General features: G+C 39.1%; 1 protein-coding gene across 6 annotated transcripts; it reads right to left on the bottom strand.

The window, feature by feature from the left end:
• Positions 1-861: 861 nt before the first annotated feature.
• On the bottom strand, positions 862-21,731 carry anln2 (anillin, actin binding protein 2). Of its 6 annotated transcripts, none has more exons than XM_056386194.1 (24): positions 21,618-21,731; positions 20,767-20,875; positions 20,458-20,625; positions 19,870-19,962; positions 18,437-18,615; positions 17,250-17,342; positions 15,078-15,159; positions 11,649-12,965; positions 10,589-10,908; positions 10,374-10,468; positions 9,781-9,910; positions 9,478-9,613; positions 8,090-8,278; positions 7,810-7,936; positions 7,447-7,495; positions 6,438-6,491; positions 6,318-6,350; positions 6,203-6,227; positions 5,896-6,005; positions 5,336-5,389; positions 3,854-3,940; positions 3,521-3,628; positions 3,283-3,431; positions 862-2,163 (listed from the first exon to the last, which is right to left on the bottom strand). In XM_056386194.1, the coding sequence occupies exons 2-24, from the start codon at positions 20,858-20,860 to the stop codon at positions 1,998-2,000; spliced, it is 3,858 nt and encodes a 1,285-aa protein (XP_056242169.1). In that variant the 5' UTR covers positions 20,861-20,875; positions 21,618-21,731; the 3' UTR covers positions 862-1,997. The 6 variants fall into 6 exon arrangements, with proteins under 6 accessions (XP_056242169.1, XP_056242171.1, XP_056242172.1 ...); XM_056386196.1 differs by having other exon boundaries at positions 6,203-6,224; XM_056386197.1 differs by lacking the exon at positions 5,336-5,389.
• Positions 21,732-25,063: the final 3,332 nt, after the last annotated feature.

Genomic DNA, 25,063 nt, shown 5'->3' with positions numbered 1-25,063 from the left:
GTCGGCCTGACCAACCCCACATTCTGTGATAGGTGGTGTGAATCACCAAGTGCTCCTTTGACCTCGTGGTTCTAGTGATACAAGAACACTCTTACCAACTAACACTGGTACATAGCCTGATCCAGAAAACACGAGGCAAGGTCAATATGGACTTGAACAAAGATAAACTTGAAGAACTATTTACAGAGTGTGATCAGTTCAAAGAAAAACGAGCCAGATCAAGTCAATTAAGGGAGTGGCATATTGTTGGAGAAATGCATTTGATGTTTCACATGGACAGATCTGAATAATCCATTTGACTGTGTACAAGCTTCCATTTGCATGAACCACATGTACTGAATGTAAATCACTGCCATATGCCTGCCAAAGCTGTGGAAGGTGACAAAACCATTAGAAATCCACTGTACTGTACCACCGCCCAGTGTACATGTATAAGAATGCTGAAACAGCTGCTGTTGGCCCATTCAACGCAGCTGTGTGTGTCCTGAAAGCAGAACGAAGTGCTCCCCTCCCCTTTGTTGTTGTCATCACCTTGAGCTCCATAACATCCAGCAGCACCTCCACCCAGAGGGGCTCTGGGACGAACAGGATGTCTAATTCTAGACCACTTCCTGTCTGACATTCCTGACCTGAGCTGCCTTCCTGCCAGTCTCTCTCAGGATCCCGTATGTATAGAAGATCTATGGCTAAGCCACCTAAACCTTTACATTCTTCAGTATGTGAATGTAAATGTACACACATACATCCAATTCAAATAACACTGTGCTCTGACTTTAACATGTTTTCCACTAAAGTCATATTACAGTACATAACATTGATGAGTAATTATAAATTAGCTTATTAACTGTTTCTGTAGCCATTTCATTCCATTTATTTTATTGGTACCTTCCATTAAGTGCATAGAATGGGAGCTCACATGAGAAACATTTAGAACATAGTGACAGACTGATAGGTGGAAACACATGGAAAAAAAGAGGACATCAGACAGAACAGACTACATTCATCGTAGCAGCATCACTGCCGGCCCTCTTACTTTACCTCACCACTTCTCTCATCTAGTTGATTACATATAAAACATAGGTTTACATATGTAAATATACAGGTTTATATATGAGCAGTAACACAATCCGTGTACTAAGGAATATGAGTGAACACTTCAGGGCACAGAGAAGGAAGTAAAACCTCCAAGACACCAGTGACACACTGTGCCAACAGGAGGAACAGATACAGATTTTGACCGGAAACAGAATCTGTTGGATCAGTGGAACAACAACCACATTCACTTCTTAGAACAGATTGATCGTGTCCCTAAAGATTTCACTGTAAACAGGCAGCTAATGTCTAAATGTCTAAGAGAGGCTCCCATTTCCACCCTAGCTAGCATTCCTTCAATATTCTAATAATTTGTAGTGTCCCCAGCCATTTCAAATACATTCTTATCCTAGATCAGTTTAGTAGAGTTAAAGATTTCCTTCTCCCTCAATATTTATTAGTGCATCTATATAAATCTGTGTATCCTTCCAGTTTGAATGATACAAAAATACAATATGGACCTAAATATAAAGTAAATTATTTCAAAAATATACAAGCTACAAGAAAACTTTCACCTTAGCTACTGAAAGTGACCAAATAATAGTGCCAGCAGAGGCTAAAGCAGCTGATTGCCATAGAAAAAAAAGTCAAAATAAAACCTGATTTCCACAAAATCATGATAAAGAAAAACTAAAAATATTCAAATGGCAACTGTAACTTGGCAAATAAAAGTAGAGACCAACAGTAATGATTGGATTCAGATTAAAAGAAATAATCATAAACATCTCCCAAAGATAAATCAACATGAGATACATTTTGCCTGGTTATATGTTTATAATGTGGCCATTTCATTTCGATCTAAACCCTGATGTCAGCTCATCTACCAAACGCATAAAAGCTGCATCCAGGACGCCTTCATCATCCCAGACAACTGTATGAGTATGTATGTTATCTTAATGATGTAGTTACAGTATGCTCTCCCTCAAGTTCCCACTGCTCAACGTGTGTGACTGCTGACTTTCTGTTTGGATCACTGATGTTCGGTTCCATGTGTGAAAGTCCAAAAGAACTTGGTTGAGTTTCTCCATCCAGTCCAGTCTCTCCTGTTTGGTGTCAGCTGAAAACCAACACCTGAACAAGAAAGAAGAAGAACGTCCAGTTTGTTCACTGTGATCCCAGAAACAGTGCAATTAACAATTAAACACAATCTGTAAGTTCTGCCTCTAGGGCTCTCTCAATCACAACAATAACAAAGACAGCGTTGGGTGACACCATGAAATAGTGTGGGATGATGGGAGTTGTTGTCTTCACCACCATTACTATAAGCTCCTCCCGGCTTGGATTCCTTCAGTGTCAGTGGTTGAGGAAATCAAACAGACCCGGTGATTCTAACCATTAAAAACACTGAATGAAGCAGTTTGACATTTAAAGTCAGAGTTTGAGCGACGCTCTTCAGTGACACAGGACAGGACGTCTCCAGCAGCTGGGAGCTGAGCTGTCTAACATTTCCTCAGCTTGTTTCTCTGATAACTTCAGATCCAGACGTCCGACGACTAAAATCCTTCATCTGCTTCAAATATAGAGCTGAAAACCACCAAGGTGCAAAAAGTGTATGTGGCTTAAAACTAAATAAAAGTCAGTGTTGAGCTTCAGTCGGATCATGATCATAGAGGATATGATGTCACTGACAGGCGACCAATGAAACATTACCATGATTAAAATCACAGATTTCTCTGGTTTGAGAATTGATGGAAACATTTGGGAAAATGTAAGAACACAACTCAACAACATATAGAACATAGTCTAGTTGGTTTTAGACATTTGAATGTGGAAAAGTTACAGATTAGAACTTTAAACCCATTTCTAAATAATTCTCAAGCCACAACCCAACTAGTGATGTCACATAAGGTGTTTTCCATCAGCTGTCAAAAATAAAACACCCACTGTGACATCACTAGTTGGGTGCAGCCAGACGAGCCACATCCACACCGTAAACAAAAGTGACAATTATATTTAAACAAGTTTTGACGATAAATGAAAAGTATTATTCTGTATTGGCCAAGATAACCAACAGCTCTGGGTCTAGGATTCACACATGGAAGTTGTAAGTTGATTACAGCCAATGAACACAATCAAAAACAAACCCCTGGGATCTGTTTGAAGCTCTCAGTTATAACTAAAAAGACATTAAGTGTATTTATCATCTTACATGTCACAAACTCCCTAAGATCTAGTTGTATTCTAACTTACTTGGCTGAGGCTTCCTGGCTGTCGTCCTGCTGCTGATGTAGGATGTTGCTCACCAGCTCAAAGGTGAAAGGTCGAGCACAGGAGTCCCTCTTGACAGGCCTGACACACTGACTGGGAGAGCTGGACAGAGAGATGCTGCCCTCTGCTTCCTGAGAGGTTCCAAAACAAGACAGAGTCAAACCTGCTGTAAGCAATGTGGCGACTACATCTGCACATTTGTCTTTTGGTCGATTCTTACCTTGGTTTCTTTGTCATTCGGGTGGTTCCAGTAGTACATGCTGCATCCCTCCAGGACAAAATATCGGCGATGCCACACCCCATACCCACTGATCAACTCAAACATTGTCTGGGAGCAGAACCACAAAAAGACAGGGAGTGAATTTAATGCAACTAAATGCAACAAAAACACAGATTAAAACTTTTCTAACACTTCAGGTCCATTTAGTCTGTTTTGATTTATGGAAAAGTTAAATGCAGATTTACAAGAATTACATCAAGAATTTGCTCTAAATCTTAACAGTTGAATACAGTGTGAGTACAGAGTGTTGAGTAAAAAGGAAAGATTACTTACCAGGAAGCCTTGGTGGTGCACATTAGAGTGACTCTCGCTGCCCAACCGTAAGTAGATGTTGCCCTCTAGAGGAGAGAGAAACGGCACCTGCAGTGCGGGGAGGAAGAGGAAGGGACACGCTGTCAAACTGGTCTGATGAGGAAGATGAGAGAAGCAAGACAAGCAAGAGAAGTAAGAAACAAAACCATATTTTGAAGAATTTCCTTCCAACATGCTCTTCATTCAGTTTGTAAAGGGAACTGATCAGATGTGGTTATAACTTAGCTCATTTAGTGTCTATATGAGTAGGTATCACCACGGTGCATACTGCATCTCGGAGGGAAACCCTTCTTGTAGACATTTAACTCATATACGCAAACATATACTGCTACTACAGGAGGAAAGAGTTTGACACTATTTTCCCGAGATGTTATGTTATCCAACACTGAATGATGGAAGAACTAGGGATGTCCAAAGTTGATCTCAAAGATCGGTATCAGAGCCAATCAAGGCATTTTTTTAACTGATTGGTACAGGCTATATTGAGCACGAACCTTAGCCCGATCATGTATTTTATGTCAGCGCACAATTTGTGGCAGGACGTGTATAAAATGTCTGCAGTGTGGAAATATTTTAAATTCAAAGCAAAAGCAACAGCCACTTGTTATTTCAGCAATACCAGCATTTTGTTCAGCGGTAGTAATAGAGCTGCATTCAATAATACCAACTTGATATGGCACCTAAAAAAAAAAAAAAAAAAAAAAAAAAAAAAAAAAAAACATTCAAAAGGAGCACAGTGAGCTCACTCAGGTAACTCATGCAGCGGCTGCACTGAGGCAACGGACACTGAGGATAATTTTACAAGGAGAGAGAAATTTTCCTCGAGACAGCAGTAGAGCTAAAAGATTACAGAGCATGTCACTGAGTGCATCACCTTGGATGACCAGGCCATCGTGGTGACCGCAGGTTTATGCTGATTCTTGGAGCCATGGTACGCCTCACCGTCTCAATACTACATTTCAGATACTGCCCTACCTGAGCTTTACAACAAGGTTTGCGACTATCAATAGTTTAATTTATTTAATAATAATAAAAAAAAACATTACGGATTTTCAATTGTCAAGCATATACATTGGATTGATTTTCGTGATCTTATTGTATCTGACGGTGCACTGTGCGGAGTATTGGGTATTTTTATTGTGAATTCACACATACAAATGTGCATCAGAAAGTAAATTTGTTTTTATTTTGGCCTTAAACACTGTGCTTTTTGCAACAAATGTACCGACTTCTGGAGTCAAAATACAAGCATAATGGATTTTTGAGATGGGAAAGAGCTTGAACTAAAAAAGAAAACTCATTCACCACAAACAAAAGCAATCAAGACTGAGGTGGCGGTTTATCTGTACAACTGAAATCATGAGTCTGGGGTTAGTTTTTGCAAAGGAGCAGAAGGAAATGTGAGAGATAAAAGGGGTGACAGTGTTGAGAAAAGAGTGAAACCTTTTCCTGAAACTCATCTCCCAGCAGCCTCCTGATTTTTCCTTCAAGTTTCATCTGAGTGGAGGAAGCGAGACAGAGGGAGGGGAGATAGACATGTTACATCACCAGTGAGCCCACCCATGTGCAGAAAGTGTAACAGAATGATGCAAGGACCAAAAATAAAATACATTGGGGGGTGACAGTGGATGTGGGCCAGGCTTTTCTTCTCTGAATATCATCATACTCAATGAACAGTTTCCACAAAAGCACTCTGCAGTTACAAGAACATCCGCCAAACCGTGTTCATGAAATATTACTTTTTACATGCCAATTACACAGGTGTCTGAGTTGATGTGGAGAGGGTCTGTTTTATATGAATTGAAATTCAACAGTTTCCTGTAAGTTATTAATTTTTTAACTTTTAAAATGATCCAGCTGATCAACAATCCTGCTTTCACCAACATCGATCAACACACAGTTCAGACACAATCTTTGGGCCCAGAGTATAAAAACTATGTATTCACTTCTAATAAACAGTGTGAGCAGCTCGTCCCACCAATATCAGATCATTAAAAAATTACCTTATCCAGAGGGAACTTGCTGTGTCCCAGTGAGGCCAAGGTGATCTTATGAGAGCCCACGAGACAGAAGTTACTGGAGCGTCGAGTGTTGAGAGCAGGAAGAGCAGCAGCTGACGGATGAAGAAGCACAGAATCAAACCTCATAACATAAGTCAGTCAGTCAATACATGACCATCATGACCAGTGTTTGCCAGGCTTATTTGTTTTTTAAACATTTACTGGCTACCATTCTAGAGTCAATGAAGTGAGTGAAAAATGAAACCTCCTTGTACTCCAAGAAATATTGACCAAAATAAACTCAACTCACATGTCAGACTGTGATTGGATCTCTGCTGAAAACAAAAGAAAAAGTTAAGCACATACATCTGTGCAATGTATCACAAAAAACACACAATATTTGGGCATGATATAAAAACACTCACTGTGATGGTGCTCAGAAGCTTTCTTGGTGTGACCTGAATATGTAAAGATATAGGTCAATGAGTTAGACTGTCATTGATAAATACACACATGGCTCATTTTTGAGAAAGTGACCCACTTACCCGTGACTTGGTGGTGTTCCGGTCCACGCTGGAGCTGCTACCTGAGGTGTGGGACTAGATCAAAACAGACAAATCAAACACTAACAGTGACGTGCATTTGCAGTAATAAAAAAAAAAAAAACATTATTTATTGAGAGAGTGGTGGTGTACAAATTTGGATTGATGAGAATTTATCCTTTTAGAATCATGTATGAAATCTGGTGAGTAAATTAAGGCAAAAGATTGTATTTTTCTTTAGGAATAAATCCTGCTTCCTGTTGCTCTGTAGAAAAACTCTTTATTCAGTTTTAGATAGTGAGAGTCAGCTGCAACTCTAAAACCCCCTGATGCCGTCTACCACTATGCTCTCAGGTTGATTACTGGTGATGTTTATAACACTCATCGTTGCATTCTGTATAAAAAAGTTCGATCTTGTGTGTATTTGTTTATTTACAAAGCCCTTATTGAAAAACTGCCTTCATATCTTATATCCATTTTAGTCTGGCCCACTGGACAACATTAGACCAGGACTAATGATGCTTATGATCCATGTTGCTTGAGTTTACTGAGCTTGGAAGAACTTCTTTTGGCTTCTTTGAACCATCTACCTGAACTCACTACAAAGCACTTTAAAAATGAATTTGTTTGTACTTCTTGGTCTCTCTTAATCTCTAACCTTTTAATTTCTGTTTGTACTCATTTTGATTGATTCTTGTTATTACATAATTTATAAATTGTAATTTTATGTTTTAATTGATGTTCTTTTTTAACTCATATTTTTATCTACTCAACATCATTGTAAATGAGGGCTTTACCCTCAATCATCTTCGCGTTTACATAAAGACATATTTAACAACTTCCTACCACTGAAGAAAAAAGTTAATATGATGGAATATAGAGAACAATATTAAATGTCAATTTGTGGATGGGAAAATGCAGGATTCTGGGGCATCAACCACTTCATTTTTCTCTATCATTTTTAATTCAATTAAGAACTACAGCAAATCAAAATGTCACTGTTGTGCCTCACCAGACTGTAGACTTCCACATCAATCTCAAAGGATGAGCGAATATCCTTCCTGAAATATTATGAAGACAAGATTTAATCTACATCATAGATTTCCATTGTAACAATTACGCAGTATACGATACAGTCACAAGACTCTTTAATTTCCCAGAGCAGGTGGGCAAAATCATTTCAGAACCTCAACATGAAATCTGTGCAAATAGATACGACTTGCGTCGTAGAGTTTCCTTATTTGCTCTAAGTAGTCTGGAGTATACATTAGTTATTTAAAAATACACATTTAAATTCAGAGACGCCACCAACTTATTTGTACAGAGATTTCCGTCAAAGAAATAACCACAGACAGGATGAAAAGTTGCAGCTTACAGAGTGACAGATGTAGGGAAGGAGATGGTGTCTCCATTCTGAGCATCAGCAGCTGTGGCCAGCGGGGTGGCGATGATGTTGCAGGGCCCATAACGGATCAGGACAAAAAAGTAGTGGCTCGGCCGACCTAAACAATGGCATGAACAGTGGATGTCAACCACCATGTTTGTGTTAACAAAGCCCTGAATTTTAAAATAGAGGCTTTTTATTGAAAAAACATCAATGTTCAATAACTGTATGAGGAAATTAAAAATACAGAAATGTGTTCTTGCTGTGGTACCTGTTCGGCTGTGTGAGGAGCAGACAAATTCCACCTTCAGAGGCAGCTGGATGTTTGTGATGCTGACAGTCCCTCTGCAGGGCTGCTGGGAAACATACTCCCCGTCCTCTCCTGCTGCCTCTCCGGTCTCCAAGTTCCTCTCCTCCCGCAGTCTGGAAACCTCTGCCAGCAGGGCAGAGCGTTTCTCACCTGGAATAGACAGGTAAATCACACACTTGTGTCATCAATACAATTTCTACAGCATTTCAATAATAACACCCTCAACGTGCTCTCTTAGATTTGAACAAAATTGTTGTGTATGTTTAGGAGACAGCACAGGATGTCTCTAGTGAGTTTACCAGGATTTCTCAAAGGCATCTTGAGTTATGAGCAAATATATGATAGGCCACGCCCACTTGCACAAATCAATATGGCACCTCAGATTTTGGTTAATACTTGTCCTCAGAGCATGCACAGTTAAACTGAGTTTTGAGGCACATGTTTTCGTTATTTGTGGTGCCCCCTATGGGTCGGGCTCAAAATGCTCTGATAGACCTATACCTAAAAGATATGTACACAGATATATGATGATTGCAGTGTTTCCACTATATACATTTTGATGCAGCTGCATGTCATTTTCACTGTCATGAAATTGCAATTACACAACTCTGCAGTACAGTAATTTTTAACAACAGATATACAAGGCAGAGACATGTTGGAACACCCAGCCAAGGCAAGAGAGAAAGAAGAGAAAAAGAAAGAAGAGAGAACGGCAGATTAAACTAGCTGGCTGGACTGGCCTTTGGGCATACCAGGACAAATCCTAGCGGGCTGCCATGTTCCGGGGCTGGGCTCCTGGCCCCCCTCCCCACCAACTTTATTAGATCTTAACAAGCTTTCTGCAACTTTTGATAAGCTCAGTGCAATAATGATCAGACAATTTGGTATTGATTAGTAAAAGTCAAAAAAATGTGCTTTTCAAAAAATCTATAGGATCTATAAGAGGCTTTTTTTGAGCACACACTGAGCATGACTTGTGTATCAAATTACAGCGCCACCATCTGGCTGATTGGGCTCATCTTTCTTGGGAAGAACATGTAGATCATCTCCAGTTAATATGCTAAGTTTCTAGCTCATTCCACTTCACAGCAATTTGAGCTCATTCGGTAGAATCATTACATGTTTAATGATAAACAGTTACTTGTTAATCATGAAACAACAAATAATAACATAAAAATGTTATCAATACTGTTGTTATTCTGTTTATATTACTTTATCAGCAAAATGTAAAATGTACCCACATATTAAAGGGATGCTGCTGCTGTTCTATAAAAACAGACTAATGTGAACATGGTGACCTATCTATGGTTCACAAAGGTGGGACTATTAAAGCAAAAAGGTGAACATACAGGAGACCAGCAGTAGTTTTTCAGCCTCAGCCTCCTCCAGCGAGCCTCGTCCATGCTCCTCATCAGTACAGCAGCTCAGAGCCTGCAGGGTCTGGTTGATTACATTCTGCAGCTTCCCTGCTTCTTCATTAAGAGCCTGGAGAGACACAGAACACCACCTAGCATTATGGGTAAAGGAACCTTTGTACAAGATTTAATTAATTCAAACTGAAGTCAGTATAGCAGTTGCAGGACAGACTACAGTTTCATTTGACTGAATTAGTAAAGTTAGTGCGTTTTCTTGAATAATGAAAAATGACTGACTGTGATTTTCTCCTTGTTGTTGACAGAATGTTGGGGTTGTGACTTCTCTGGAGCTCGTCTCTGAACCCTGGGGGTGACACTCTGAATGGCGGGCAGCTTGCTCTGCCTTTGTGTTCGGTATGCATCAACGCTGCCAACAACCAACATCAAATTATAGTTAAGCATGTTATAGTGCAATACGTACAGTACAGCTGCCTCGTGCACTGGAGCTGACTTTTCCACTAAGTACTGTCATTAAATCAATTATATTCAATAAACAACCAACCAAATACAAGCCTGAATTTGTATTGTATATTATATGTTTTGCCATTGGGGTGTTTCAGAATATATTTTAAAAAATACTTGAGAAACAGTGTGTAACTACATGATGATACAGATCAACATGTACCTAAAAATGCATGAGTGGAATAGGATGCAGCTTTTATGGCACAGTAAAAAGACAAAAGGCATAATTTAAGACATCTACAATTCAATAATCATATCAAAACAATTCAATAATGCAGTTTTATTCTAAAGAAGACATCACTGGTGATTAAGGACTGAGAAGTCAATCTGGGTTTATTCCAAACGGAATTTGTACAAATGGCTTGTACCTGTACAGAGGAGCAGATTCAACAGGAGGGGTGGTGGTCTCTTCTGGAGTCAGCAGCAGAGATGGAGGATTTGATTCCTGGTTTGCTGCTAGCCGCTGTTGGTGGAATATGGAACATTAAAAAAACAATAAAACATTTTAGTTTCTGAATGTATTAACTTTTGCAGTGGTACTAATGGAAGTTGTCAACAGTTCAAAGTGATCAATTCATCTTACCAGAGGGGTCACCACAGCCTCTACAGACTTGCTGAGAGGAGAGAGGATGCCGCTAGGAGGGAAAGTTAACAGCTCATCTCCATTGCTCTCATCATACTCTTCTTTGGCTTCTCCCTCTTCTTCCCTTTTCCCCTTCTCTAACACCGTGTCCATTTTATCTTTGTCTCCAGAGCAAGCACCAATACCACTATCGTGGTCCTCAGCATCTTCATCATCCCCCCTCCCTTCCTCCATCCTTCCAGCGTATTCCAGCACCTCCTCGAACATCCGATCAATTATTTCAGAGGTGTTGGTCTCATCATGAGAGCTCATTTCAGTATCTAAGGAAAGAAACATAAAAAAATGGACAAAAGTCAGTTTCAGAAGCAAATAAGGACTAAAATTTCTACAACTGGATGACGGCTGGTAAGTTTTGAAAAAAAAAAAAGACAATTCACAACAGATAGATGTGGACAGCTGTATGTCCTGTTACCTTTATTCTTCACACCTGTGCAATGCCAACTGTGTGCTTGAGACGCCATATTGGTCTCTTTATAATGTCTATCTAGATATTTGACCAACACCTATCTTAAACCAGTTGCAAAACGGCGCAAGTGTCTTTGCAAGTTGCAGACCGACAAAGTTTGCCTGCCTGGCTTTTGAAGGGAATGGGATAAGGTACTGCGATTGGTTTATTGTATGTTACGCTCAAAACACTCCCATAAATAACTAAGAGCTTAAGTACAACCCTTTTGAACCATGCGCCTGGTGTAGACTTTTTCTGGCGTCAAAAATAGCAAAAAAGAAAATGGACAAAGCCTAAATGCATTTGCACCACATACTTCAGACAATGAGATTTGGATCTTTGAAATGAAGCCCATAGTCTCGAATAATAGTTTTACAAAGACACATGGTGAAGCATGTTCAAGTCTTGAGTCACCCTGTGTTTTCAAAAACATGCTCTTCATGTAAACCCAGTGTCTGCAGTTTACCAACACCCTCACCAATGTGCTCCCCCTCTCCTCAGGTGTCCTCAGGCAGCCCAGGTGTTCACATATACAGTACATCTCGCCTTTCTCACCTGACATACTTGTCTCTGCCCTGGACTCCACAGAGGTGCTGGTCTCAGACAGGGATGAGTCATTGATTAGCTCAGGTTCCAGGACAAAAGTGACTTTCTTTAAGCTCTCTCCTCCCTCTGCCTTGTGAGTTTCCTCTGTCAGCCCATCTATAACACCCTGCCTACCATCTATTGCTTCTTGTGCTGCTTCATCTGTGTCCAACAGGCATTCTGATACCTGGACCTCTGTCAAACTCAGAGCTGGAGCCTTTGTATCCATGACTACTGGTTCGGCATAAGCCCCTCTCTGTGGCGGTGCTTCATCTTCAGTGTTTCTTTGAAGGTCTATATATTCTGTTTGTGTTTGTTTCTGAGTCTGAGCTAAATCTGCAAAATGAGATGCCTCTATTTGTTTCATTCTGCTATTTGGGCCTGTTGAGTTTGACTCTACATCCATGTTGTCTTCTTTTATATTGATTGTCTGGATGTCCTTTGACTGTTGACACATATCATCCTTATGAGTATATCCTTCTGCGTCTTTCTGGTCTTGTCTTATTGTAAAAGTATCATTATCTCCTTTACCTGCTCCCTCAAAACAGTCTTCATAGGACTCTATGTTAACTTGGTCTCTGTTTAAAGTAGACTGGTCTTTCACAGAGTCCTCATCTGGTCTAGGTTTCTCATCTTCCTGTAATTCAGAGGAACCAGCAATCTCACCTAAATAACGTTCACTGTCCAGGATGTCAGAGTGATCACTGCCTACACTCTCTTTATCCACTCTTGATGATTCCAACTTCCCTTCCTCCTCTTTAGCACACACATCTTCTTCCTGTCCTTCAGACATGATAGACTCTTCCTCTTTGCACACCTTGTATTGAGGATATTGCCACAACAATAACTTCTCATCTGTTGAAGGCTCAATCTCCTCTTCACCATATGAAAAAGCATCCATCGTTTCATTTTCTTCAAATGAAAACACATCTGACCTGCTGTGTTCAGTTACTTCGGAAACCTCCACTGTTTCCGTCTCGTGTGGATGAGCTGATTCTATCAGTATCTGTTCATGACCTGACACATTCTGATCCTCAAAGAAAGGTGTTTTGGAGAAACTCTGATCCTCACTAAAAGACAACTTCAGTACAGTCTGGGTCTCTGGTTCCTGGGACCCTAGCTGCTCTTCTTCATTTCCAAATAAAGCCTTATGGTCTTTCTCCTTCACAAGTCCTTCACCCTGATGAGTATTTTGGTTCTTCCATTCCATTTGCAGCTGCCCTTCACTGGAGCTTTCAAGCTCTACAGATGCTGCTGGGGCATCAGAGTCACAAGGTGGCCTTTCACCTGTTAAAAGATTAGTCTCACATCTTAACACTAGGTGCCTAAGCACCATACTTCATATACTTTAGAGCAGGTAATAAGTAATAATATCAAATCAAACATTAGTTAAAATCTGTAGAGCAAGACAGTGATTTGATAACAAAGGAAACACATCTGGCATGATATCAAATGAAGCGACTTACTGGATTTTAGAAGTGTGTGCCAATTCTTTGTTCTTGCTACTATTGTGTATGTGTTCCTGCTTGCAGAAAACACTTGCCGTGTTTACATGCAGACATCTTTTCATTCTGATTGAAATTATCCTGAACGTTTACAGGGGAAGTGATTTAGTATGATCTGGTGTTTACATGCACCAATGCATTTAATTGGAACAGCTGTGACTAGGGATGGGTATCGTTAAGATTTTAACGGTACTACTATTTTTATCGATACTGCTTATTGATCCGGTACTTTACCGGTTCTCTTATCAATACTTTTTATTTTGTTATTTTGAAAGAGAAAAAAACTAAAATATATTGAGAACAGAATTAACATTGCTTATTTTCTCATTTGTACTCAATTAACATTCTTGAGTAACAAGCTTCAACAGCATTGTAATGATGGAAATCTAAAACAAATTTAATACACAATGATTTACTGCAGGAATTTTTCTTTGACAGTATTTTTTACTGTGCAGTAGTTCACCAGCAGCCCTCCCAGCTGTAACATGCGCAAAAGTGATGACTAAGTGCATTTGTCTTCCGCAACATCTATCTTTTTATCATCTAGGTGTTAACTAATGTTCATTACAGGAGTTTGTGTTAAAAACACACCCTGTAGTGGACCAGTTCAGCTTGGAGGCTGCCATGTTTGGGAAGCAGAGAAACAGATTTACATCAAGACGGCGAGCATGTGCAGAAAGAACATAGCCAGGAAATAATCAGGTTGGCTGACTATTGATCTGATACCAGTGCTTTTTCCTTTTTGAAATAAAAGCCTGTATGCCTCACGGTAGGGAAATTAATCTAATCTTATTTTTGATTATGATTTTGTAACTTCCAACAATTATGAAAATAAGATAATCTCAATAGAATGGTTATTGTGCCGCATTGTTTTGCAACAGATTTCATCACTTCTACATAAACCATCCCCCCATCCACTTCTGGTTGCGTCTTGGCGTAAAATAGTAATGTATGTAGGAGTGCATTATCTTGAGCAGTTTGCTGTTTTTTTTTTTTTTTTACTTATTTTTTGGGGCTTTTTATGCCTTTATTCTAGATACAGTGAGAGAGAGACAGGAGAGCTGGAGGTGACACGCAACATGGGGCCACAGGTCAGATTTGAACCCGGGCCGCTGCAGCCAGGACTAAGCCTCAATAGTACGTGCTCTACCACGTGAGCCACCGAGGCGCCCCATAATTTTTTGTGTTTAATTGTATATATTTAGATATTATATATATTATTGATTATTTTATTTATTTAATCAAATTCTTTTAAATACTTTTGTATTTGAATCATATTTTAAGTTCAAGATAGTCCACTGTTAAAAAGACAACGTTTTTTTTATAAAGCTTTATAAATATATGGTGTACTAGTGTTATATAATTGTGATCTCAATATTGATCAAAAATATCATGATTATGATTTTTGCCATAATCCAGCAGCCCCACCTCACGGTGTGGGATCATTAGTGTGTGTGTTAAGTAACATCAGATCATAACAAAACATCACTTCACTGCTTCACACACTTAATTAGACACCGATACACATCTAAATTAGTTTATTCTGGACTAACTTTAATAATATTGTTCTATGTATTGTTCTGTATTTAATGCAGATCAATCACACCTAGCTAACAAATGAGCAGTCAAGTTAATTCTAATGTTTATGCCAATGTCTTGGATTGGTTGATCACTGGTTAGGAATAGATCTCTGAACTGGGCTTTACTGTTTATACAGCCGCTGTGTGTCATGATGAATGGGCATCAATACTGACCTTGTACATCAATTCAGGAGATTCCTACACCTGACACATTCATACTTTACCAAGGTGAAGTATGAACAAGTTACAGAAAATATCTACAGTCCATTTCATTATGAACTCTATCAGGGAAAACATGATGCCAAAAGTCTCACCTGCTGTATTTACAGGTGGCTTTTCTGCACCAGATATAGAAGCTTCAGTGAAGCTGCCGTCATTCATTTCAGCATCATCTACCTGAAAGAAACAATATCAGCACTGGCATTTCAGAATAAGAGGTGGGGAAGCAGAACTGTAGATTACTGCAAACAAATGAGAAAAACAACAAACATAACAAACAGCTGTGATTGTGATTTTATGTGAAGCTCATCTTAAATACACACCGAATACCAGAGTTAACTCAAACCACAAAAGCAAATGAACTAGGATACATTTATAAAGTCCAATCCGTAAGTATTTGGACATTTCCACAGTTTCTATTATTCAGGCTCTGTCCTTTAGTACATTGAATTTGACATAAAATAATGGATACTACATTAAATTGCCAAATCTCAGCTTTTATTTGAGGTTCGCATCAATATAGAAAGAACTGTGCGGGAGATATAGCTTTAAATGCAAATTGCTAGGCTTCAAAAGTAATTGAACAGTTGTGTGTTGTTTTTAAGTTCATACATATGAAACTCACAAGTTGACCGACAGTTGAGAGTTACAGTTACAGTTAGACTGAGGAGCAGCTTCTGAATAAAGAGGTGACCATGAGGTGAAGATGATAATAGTGAAGGCCTGGGAGAGCGTCACAGGATTTTGACTTCATGTATCTGTCCAATTACTTCTGAAGCGTCTAACTGTCCAAGTACTTATGGTCCGGACTGTATACTGTTCACTACAGGGATATTAAGGAGGATAGTGACAATGAAACTTAAAAGAGTGGAGCAGTTCACCACCTCATCATGACTCCAACATGAAACAAGGAATAAGACAGTTACTGTTCACTAGTGTTCATGACAGAGTAGAGTCAGTGGCAAAGTTTGCACCCAGGCTCATCTCTCTCCCCTGCACCTTCACCCAGCTCTCCCGCTGCTGTGCTCTGCTCTCCTTCACTTTGTTTAACAACTCCTCCCTGTCTAGTGTTACTTGTCTAATAAGATTACATTAAAAGTGTGAGTAACGTAACGCTAACAGCGTTATATAATTTACACTCACATCACATCTGATTACAAGTGTGAACATTGAAATACTATTTTTTACCTAACCACCATCATTTACAAGTCAGTAAAAGGCTTATGATGCTACCTGACTAGCGTCTTCTTCATCTGTTGTCTTTCTCTTCTTAGAGAAGTATCTGAACAAGCTCATATGAAAATGCAGTCAGCAGTTAATACATAATGACGTGTAGATATTAGCTTAATGCTATCAATTACTTTACCCAAGTTAGCGTCACTGAGTTGGCTAATAAGTCCACCTTTTCTCCGGTAATTCGCTGCCTTATTCCTCACGACTACACTTCTCTGACTCTCAACTGGTGCCTGACGTGACGTCACTTGCGGGCTGGCACTGCTAAATGAATGTAGAGGAAACACTGAATCTTTCTATTTTTTCAGTGGACAGCCAACTTCCCCAAAACCACACCACAGAATTAAAAAGGTGCACCGTGTAAGAAGTGAACTTCCTTCCTCTGACGACCGGAACATGTAAATGGGGAAATTCTGCCTAAAACAGGAGTTTCCCTGTCCAGTTTAATTCTTATCAATGCCCAAGTCAATATTATGTACGTAATGTATTTACAGTTTTGCCCATGTGCACAAAGTGAGCAGACAGTCTAAAGGGTATTTTTTTAAAATCACTGACTCACATCCCAGGGCTGTTTGGGAGGCCAATGAACTCTCCTTCTAGATCTAGGGATCCAGGAGGAGGGAGATGAAGGGCCAGGAGGGGTCCTTCCCTGCTAATGTTTACACAAGCAGGTGTGTAATGAATCTCAAACAAACAGTAAAAGAGTCTACTAAACATTAGAAAAACAAAAATGACATGTTAAAAATATGAGTTATCAGTCATCTGGAGAGTAAGGTCCTTTTGGAATCACTATGTGCTGGCCAAAGAGGGGCAAAATCCTTGGCTGTAATCTAATACACAAATTAAATGAATCCAATTTTACACAAATTATTGTGAGAAAATCACAAGTTTATCATGGTCAATTGGTGGTTTAGGAGCTAAGAAAATCAACATTACCTTCAATATGTCTGAAAATTCAGTATGACATGACAAAACTGACAGCCATGAATTAAGCATACCTAATTGTTTAACAAAATATCACAGTACAAACCAACCTGTGCTAACGAGGGATCAGAGCTGCTCCTTTTCAGCCAGACATTCTCACTGATTGGTTGGAACTGCAGCTGGTTCAACTCCTGCTCCCGCTCCTGAACCGGGAAACCGTGTCAGATGTCAGACAGAACCTATTTAGGTAATCTAAACAACTTCATTATCTGAAATTAACTGCACAAATGAAAAAATGAATCCATTCATTCATTTTAAAATTCCTAAAGGGCACTGTCGCTGCTAGTTTTAAAAGGTATAAAAGATTGATTTCACAAAGCTTTTGCTTTTTTAAAAAGTCTCACTTTTACCATGTTTACTTCTGCAGTCCACACTACTCTGGAGTTTTTGAGCCTGTAAAACTGAGACTTTTGAAAATGCTGCTGGACCTGGTTTAGTTTGAAAACTCTGGGGTTGTGTTGTAGTCTGGACGACAGAAACTGAGACCTTTGGACACCATGACACAGACACCCATGTCCGCTCCGCAATTGTGTCTCATCAGCCTCGACTACCAGTGGTGAATGCAACATGGATAAATTGGTTACCAGTGTTACTGACCTTGGTGTCTTTGCTAGTAGTTCTTGTGCAGTTAAATTCTGCATTTTAATGCTACAACTGCTGTTTGTAGCATTTTCTGCAACTAATCAACTGTAGAGTAGATGTGGTATCTTGGCTGAGATATGAATACAGGATGGAAATGTTATGGAGGATACTCTAGGAGTGAAGGCCGGGGCCTGATGAGGGGGAGTACCTCTCCTGACTTCCACTTCCTTGCATTGCTCAATATGAACCTTTGTTCAACGTGACAAGTTTTATGTTATCATCTATTTGAACTCAGAGAATAACCATTTATGGACATAAATGTTGGTTCTGCTCTTCCATAGGCTGTTAGGATTGGGCAAAGAGGTATCAAGAAAATATTCAGCCTATAAATTGTATGGGTTTGGGACAAACGGGGGAGATCCTTTTTGGCCTTGGGTCCTCTCACAGGCTGTTTTTGATGCTTGTTCAACGATGCTGTGTCTTTTTGTAATAAACCTTTTTATCTACAACTGAGCCGGTGTCAGCAGAGATTCCTTCATCATCATCACATCATCGCAAAAGAAGAAACAACATAGACAATCCACTTCCTGTTTGCAGTTAAAGAGTTAAACGCTTGTCTGGACGGAGGTCTTTTTCATTTTAAAATGAAACCAACCTGGCGCATGCGAGAGGCCTCCTTGGAACTGGGTGTTGTAGTGCCCTGGAGTTTCTGATGAATGTCAGATACAAAGTTGGAGCGGGTTCGAGGACAGAGGTCTAAGGGGCTCAGTGCAGGGGCAGCCTTTACGAGAGGCGCTTTAAACCGCTCCATTCGCTGATTGAATTCTTCTTCACCTGGTGGGACAAACAGGTATGAATTTCCAAACATGAGTAGAAAATTAAGTCAAATTTATAGACACAATTTTGCATTGCATTATCCTGATGATGTTTTCTTGTTACAATCAAAAGGTCTGCTGATACCAAACTCTAATCTATTTATACTTTCCTACATTTACATTTGTGTACTTCAAGTGCATTTGGATTAGTACAACTAGCCCAGTTTAGGTAATATATCCTTGATGCTAATAAATATAAACATTTCATTGAGGGATCATTAAAAGGAACATTGCAGGAAGCCTGTCATGCACTGTTTGAGGCAACAAAATGGGCCGGTTCATGGCTTCACTGTAGTTTTAATTTGTGGAGTTCTGTATGTTATTGTAACACAATGCCAACACCATGTAAGCCATAAGCAACACAAAAAAAATTCTGATCTAAAACTCTAATCTGGTTCTCACTTTTTTTTTTTTTTTTTTAAACTAACTTGTACTAACTAATACCTTGCCAGCCAAAGTACTGATATCACTGAATGGTCACCATCATGTTTTGTTGATCAAGGCCTTTTTGTATTTTCTGTGTACAAAAACTGTATCCAATCCAGTAACATGTGCCCACAAAACCCACCCACCCATCCAACAGCCCAGACCTACGCCACTGAGTAAAAGTTAGTCATTCCTGACAACTACCAAAGGGGAGCAACATAAATATTACAAGATTACATTCTCTGCTTCCATTTTTTCCACAAATGTCAGGAACAGCTGCCAAGCTGCTTAGAATTTTTTTTAGGTTGTTCTTTTTTTTTAATGCATTTTTTTTTATAGAGGACCCTGTAGCTAGGTGCATGCATACATCACAGGGGCAAAACACACATCAGTCAATCATGTCTGTCCGCCCCCCCCCCCCCCCCCCCTCCTCCTGCTGCTTATAGAAATTCCTGCTGGGCAGGTACTGCTGGAGGGAGGAGGGACTGGTTTGGGAGTGGGGACTGCGGTTTCTTCAAGGACTATTAAAATGCTCCTAGTCCTTACAAAGTGAAAAACTGGTTTAGAAAAGGCATCCGGAGGAACTCTGCACACTAATTTTCACTTGCATATACAAGTAAAATGATTACATCGTGCAGCCCTGTACTGACTTCCATCTATTAAAAGTTTCCATGTCTGTACATGTTGTTTTGAAATCTGGAAATATCAAAGTAGCACTGCATTCAACAGACAAGTCTGATATTTATTCTCAGGAGGTTTTTAAATGTGTGTTCCTCTGCATGCTTACCGAGGAGATGCTCTTTCAAGCCCTTGTCATAGATGCTGGCTGATGGGCTGACAGCCCCAGGATCCGACAGGCACCTCTGGGCCAGTGGAGCTCCTACAAAAAAAAAAAAAAATTTTTTATCTAACATCCAAACTGTCACATCGGCTTGACACAGACTTGACATAGTTATCAACTTATATGAAGATAATCCATATTGAGTGTTGAACTTGCCATGACAAGTCACAATCTGGAAGAATACTACTCCTTCCCAAAATACACCATAACACATTGTATGTACAGATATGTACACATTTACACTTGGGCACCAGTTTATTAGTGCCACCTAGCAGAGACTGATGCAATCTAATACAACAGACCTTTAATAAATTCTACCTTAATGTAGGTTTTTGTTGAATCAGTTTTAGAGAGGAGTTGGAGATGGCTTTATGGTCATTTAAAAGGTTGTATTTTGTTGAGGGTCTTCTGCTGAATTGTTTTGCCTTATACATTGAGGTGGCTCTAATACTTAGTCACCCTCATTAATAATAAAAAAAAAATGGGTGGACAAAACATTAGAGTGTCTGCTTCAACAGTAAAAGTTAGGATTACCCTCTCTTCGCTGGGTGAGCTGCTGGACTCGGGACCGGACTGAGGGAACCATCGGTGTGTCTGGCTTTGTCCCTAGCTCAACCAAGCGTCCAGAGTTGGATGGTTTAGGGCTACGATTCTCCTGACCAGTCGCCTCCAGACGCCGCCGCTTCTGGACATCATTCACCTCTGAGATATATGACAGAAAAATTATATCAGACAAGATATATGTCACATATACAAGACCTGAAATACTGTTATAAATATGTGGACATTCTGTATTTATAAAAGATGTGAATCTTGACAGTTTGTTAATACAGACAAACAAACCTGATGATGAGAGGACATTGTCTTCAGAATCTGACAAAGGTGCTCTCTGTCTCTTCAAGTTCACGTTGCCACTAGTTTCCTCGCCAGCTTCCATACTGAACTGCAACTACTGTGACATTACAGAGTGGATATGTTTTGTTAAGATGTCAGCTCTTACTGTTATTGAACAGAAACCTACAAGCACAACAGCAGCAGTACAAACAAGGGGCAGGTGTCTAAAGAGTTATGTCTACAAAACCCCTGCTTTTGATACTACCATTAAAACTGCCCACTGAGAGTTACAAAAATAAGAGATTTTCGTACAGTAAAGGTAATTTACGTAATTATCATCGTCCAAGTTTTATAGGTGACTGTGCCATGAAGGACATTTGGTTAAAAATTCAAACCTAACTCTCACATACCTTTATAGCTACTGGCGGGAGGAAAAAGAAATGTTTTACTAAAACGTTTCAGTAGTATCACAAATTTAATGAAATGCGACAACGCCCCAGCTTTTCAGTTTCAGCTGAGGCCAATACAAAATGAATTGTACATTCATTTCTACGTGCACTAGCACGTCAGCAAAATCAAAACTTACCCTTAATATTTCTACTATTTCTAAGAATGGACAACCGACCACTTGACAGTGGCCTCTTAATGAGCTACATTAGCTAGCTTATGTTAGCAACACTGACTTTTGAGTCAACCCTGGCCAGCTCATTTCAAGCTAATTTACCCAAAGTTGGCCAACAAAACGTTAGCCTAGCTTAGGATGGCAAGCTAAGTTTAGCCGGAAGAAAACTGTCTCGGAAGCGTGTTACAAACTTAGCAGAGCTAAAGATAACTGCACAGCAAGTCGTTCATTGTCTTACCTGAAAAGAAGTATGTATGAAATTAAAGTTATAAACCAGGTCAACGCTAACGGACGGGAAGCAAGGAACAACCTTCTTGTTGTTTTATGCTTTTAGTCTCCTCCTCTAACTTCGAATTTCAGCGGGCCTTCTGACGTCAGCAGAACAAACAACTGGAGTCCCGTAAATACTCTGGCAGAGTGCTGATCTGGGATCAGACTGAGCACAGCAGGCCCTGTTAGGTCAGCTGACTACAGAAGTCAATAATCTGATTCCACGTCTGTACCTGCTGAATAGCTCGAAGTGAGGCCGTTTTACCGTAATCAGCCAAATAAACACGCAAATCAAGAGTCCCCTGTATGTTGATCGGGGGGCAGTTGAATGTTCCTCTTGTAGAGCTTTGAACAAAAACGGTACAAATCTGAGGCAGCTTAGGTTTAAAACATTAAAGATTTGCTTAATACACGATTTGTGGAGTGCATTCTGTTTTCTCCGGTTTATCTTCCTACAGGTAGAAAATAAAATTTGCAAAGCCTGTGGTCAAGCCTGTGAGGTGAACCAATGTGGCAAAGCTGGAACTACAGGTCTGCATTTATCTTTTTTTTTTTTTTTTTTTTTTTAAATATATGTATCTATCTTTAGCCTACTTGATTATACATTAGGGTATATTTGGTATATTTTTGTTGTATATTTCCAAAGATGTTTTATTCTATAGATGTTTATTTTCTGCTGTGGTAAATGAATTTCCCAGTTGTGGGATAAATAAAGTTAATCTAATCTAATCTAATCTAATCTAATGTAATAGTCATGTGTTTATGTTTATTTATCTTAATTCGGTTTTGTTGTCCATGTTTTCGCTGTATATCCATGTGTATCTTCCTGAACGTTGTTATTGGGGCTGTATGTATAAGTACACTGAGGGCCAATGGAAACCAGAGTCATGTTCCTTGCATGCACAAACATACATGACCAACAATACTTATTCCGATGTGTCAGAATCAGAAACCACAGTAAACAGGATGTTAATTTGTTAAAATTAGCCCCACAGTCGTTCATGCTTCTATGATAACATCTCTCCCTTGACATTCAGCTGATGGAAACTGTTTCTGACGGTGATACAATCAATTTATATTATGTACAAAGGTTTGTAGCAGGGTTCAGTGCCCACAATTTTACAAGGACACTGTTTGTTTTCAGTATGTTTATTTCTTTGATTTCTCTTTATTAAGACAGTAGCAGAGGTCAGATGTAATTTTAATATTAGTAAGTGAAGGCTGAATTACATGCCCACACAGAAATTTAATTTATGACATATATGTCCCTATATTATTATCACATATAGCCTCTGGATATATGAATATATAGGTTCATAACATGTATAAAATGCTCATAGTAAAATTTGTGTATCAAAAATATCTATATGATTCATTTCACATGTATGAGATGTTACTACCTTATATGTTAATGATATATATGGAATATATAGCCATAGTGTATAGCCATAACATATTCTTTCCCACCATTGCCAACTCACCACACAGCTCATTTCATTATTATTTTCATCTTTATGATTATTAATGTTGCATTTATTGTTCATTAATTTACTAGAGATCCATTGAATCGAAAGTCACGGCCTCTGATATGAGATTAATCACATTAATCAATGAAATAATTAATTGTTGTCCTCCCTGAGGACTGGTGCCCCCTTAACAATGAGTGCAAATTCTAAATTGTGGTGTTCACAAGTTCACATAAACATAGATATTTGTATGAGCTAGACATATATGTCAATATATGATATGATTTTTTACATATATATTTTCATTTTATATGTAGTATTTATGTCATATAGGAAATTCAAATTATGTACAAATATTACATTTGCGTATGGGGCAGTGAGATCCACTGCTAGACCACAGTATGTCATGGTGTACTGTGAAATACCTTATACATATGTCATGTATTTGACATCTTTTGAGTGTCTCATGCATCTTGGGAAGAAGGAACTATTTCCAGCTGTCAATAGTTTTACACTTTTCTAATGCCGCTGCGACAGTCAGAGTCAGAGCTATATTGTTTTCGTTTGTTCTTTCCTCACAAAACACTTTTTAGCCATTACTCAAGACTTCACAAAGCAATTATAACAGAATTTCCCACAAGTGCTTCATATTTTCTATGACTCTGGATAAACAGGGATATAACCTGAAACTGATCTGAGTGGAGGAGGCAGACAACCATGAGGAGGGGATTCCAATTTTTTGAATGTGAAACTTTTCTTGAATATTTTGTCAAAGTCTGACATATCAGTAGTTTAGCTGAAACACATGTAATACATGCTTCTTTAATTGTACAGCATCTTTATTAAGGAAGTTATATAAATCAAGTATGTTACAGGCTATAAAAAGCTCATTGCATTATAGTAGCAGCCTGTTGACAGTTATGCAAATAAATTACAGACGGTAAGCATGAGGAAATTGAATGGGTTGCACGAAAGTGATCTAAATAGGTCACAGCTGCATTGCTAAACATTGCCAAGCCTGGGTTTGTGTACACGTCTGAAAATAGCTGTGATAAGATCTTGTCTCACTTTGCTATCTCCATCACTTTGTGTGCGCAACACAGATTTGCAAAAGTGGGGGAACTCCGCTCCACTCCACACTTGTGTCTGGTATTTTTTTTTAATCTTTATCAAGAATCATGTAGTCGTTTGATTAAAGGCATTTTTTATTTAAAAAATTTTTAATTAGACCAAAACATTTTGTAGTTGTTTGTTTGTTTGTTTTTTATTTTGTGTGAATCAACCCTTTAAAATGAACACCATCAGCACCTGGACACTCACTCTTGCTGTATGGTCAGTCCTCCAGGATTATAGAAATTGGAAGCTAACATATGTTTCATTTAAAAATCCACTAACCTGTAAACTGACTTTGGTAGTTTAGCTTCTCTGATCCTGTTTCCTTTTGTCGGTGGATTCACATCTGGATTAATCTGCCTTTGGGAGCCGGTGCAAAATGAAGATGCTGGGCCACTATTTACCCCACATTACTGCCACTTGCATTTTGTACAACATTTCTATGCTTTCTTAGAATTGCTAGGGGGTAAATGTGATTTCATGCATTAATCTATGAGTATAAAATACTACAGCCATTAAAACTATATAATGAAGACTTTGACTTCGACACTGCATGTACCCTCTTATAGACAAGACCTCAGGGTCAAGACCCACCTTGAGGCCCCTGGCATATCAGTTGATGTGTTCTAGTGGTGACAAAATGTTCATTGAACCTGAGTATTATCCAAATAAAATGTGTCTCTGTTCTCTTTGCGTGTTCTTTGTAGTTGTTGAAAACTATGAACTTTCCGCCCACTTAATAAAAAGTGAGATGTAAAGATAAATGCTGCACATGTTCTTCCATTGTCTGCGGCACAAGAGATTAGATCTAAAAAAAAAAAATGGTGTGAACTGT

This window comes from Seriola aureovittata, chromosome 10, assembly GCF_021018895.1.
Source record: "Seriola aureovittata isolate HTS-2021-v1 ecotype China chromosome 10, ASM2101889v1, whole genome shotgun sequence".
Classification (NCBI taxonomy): Eukaryota; Metazoa; Chordata; class Actinopteri; order Carangiformes; family Carangidae; genus Seriola; species Seriola aureovittata.
The sequence above is the reverse complement of the archived record's forward strand: the minus strand, read 5'-3'. Positions and strand labels throughout refer to the sequence as shown.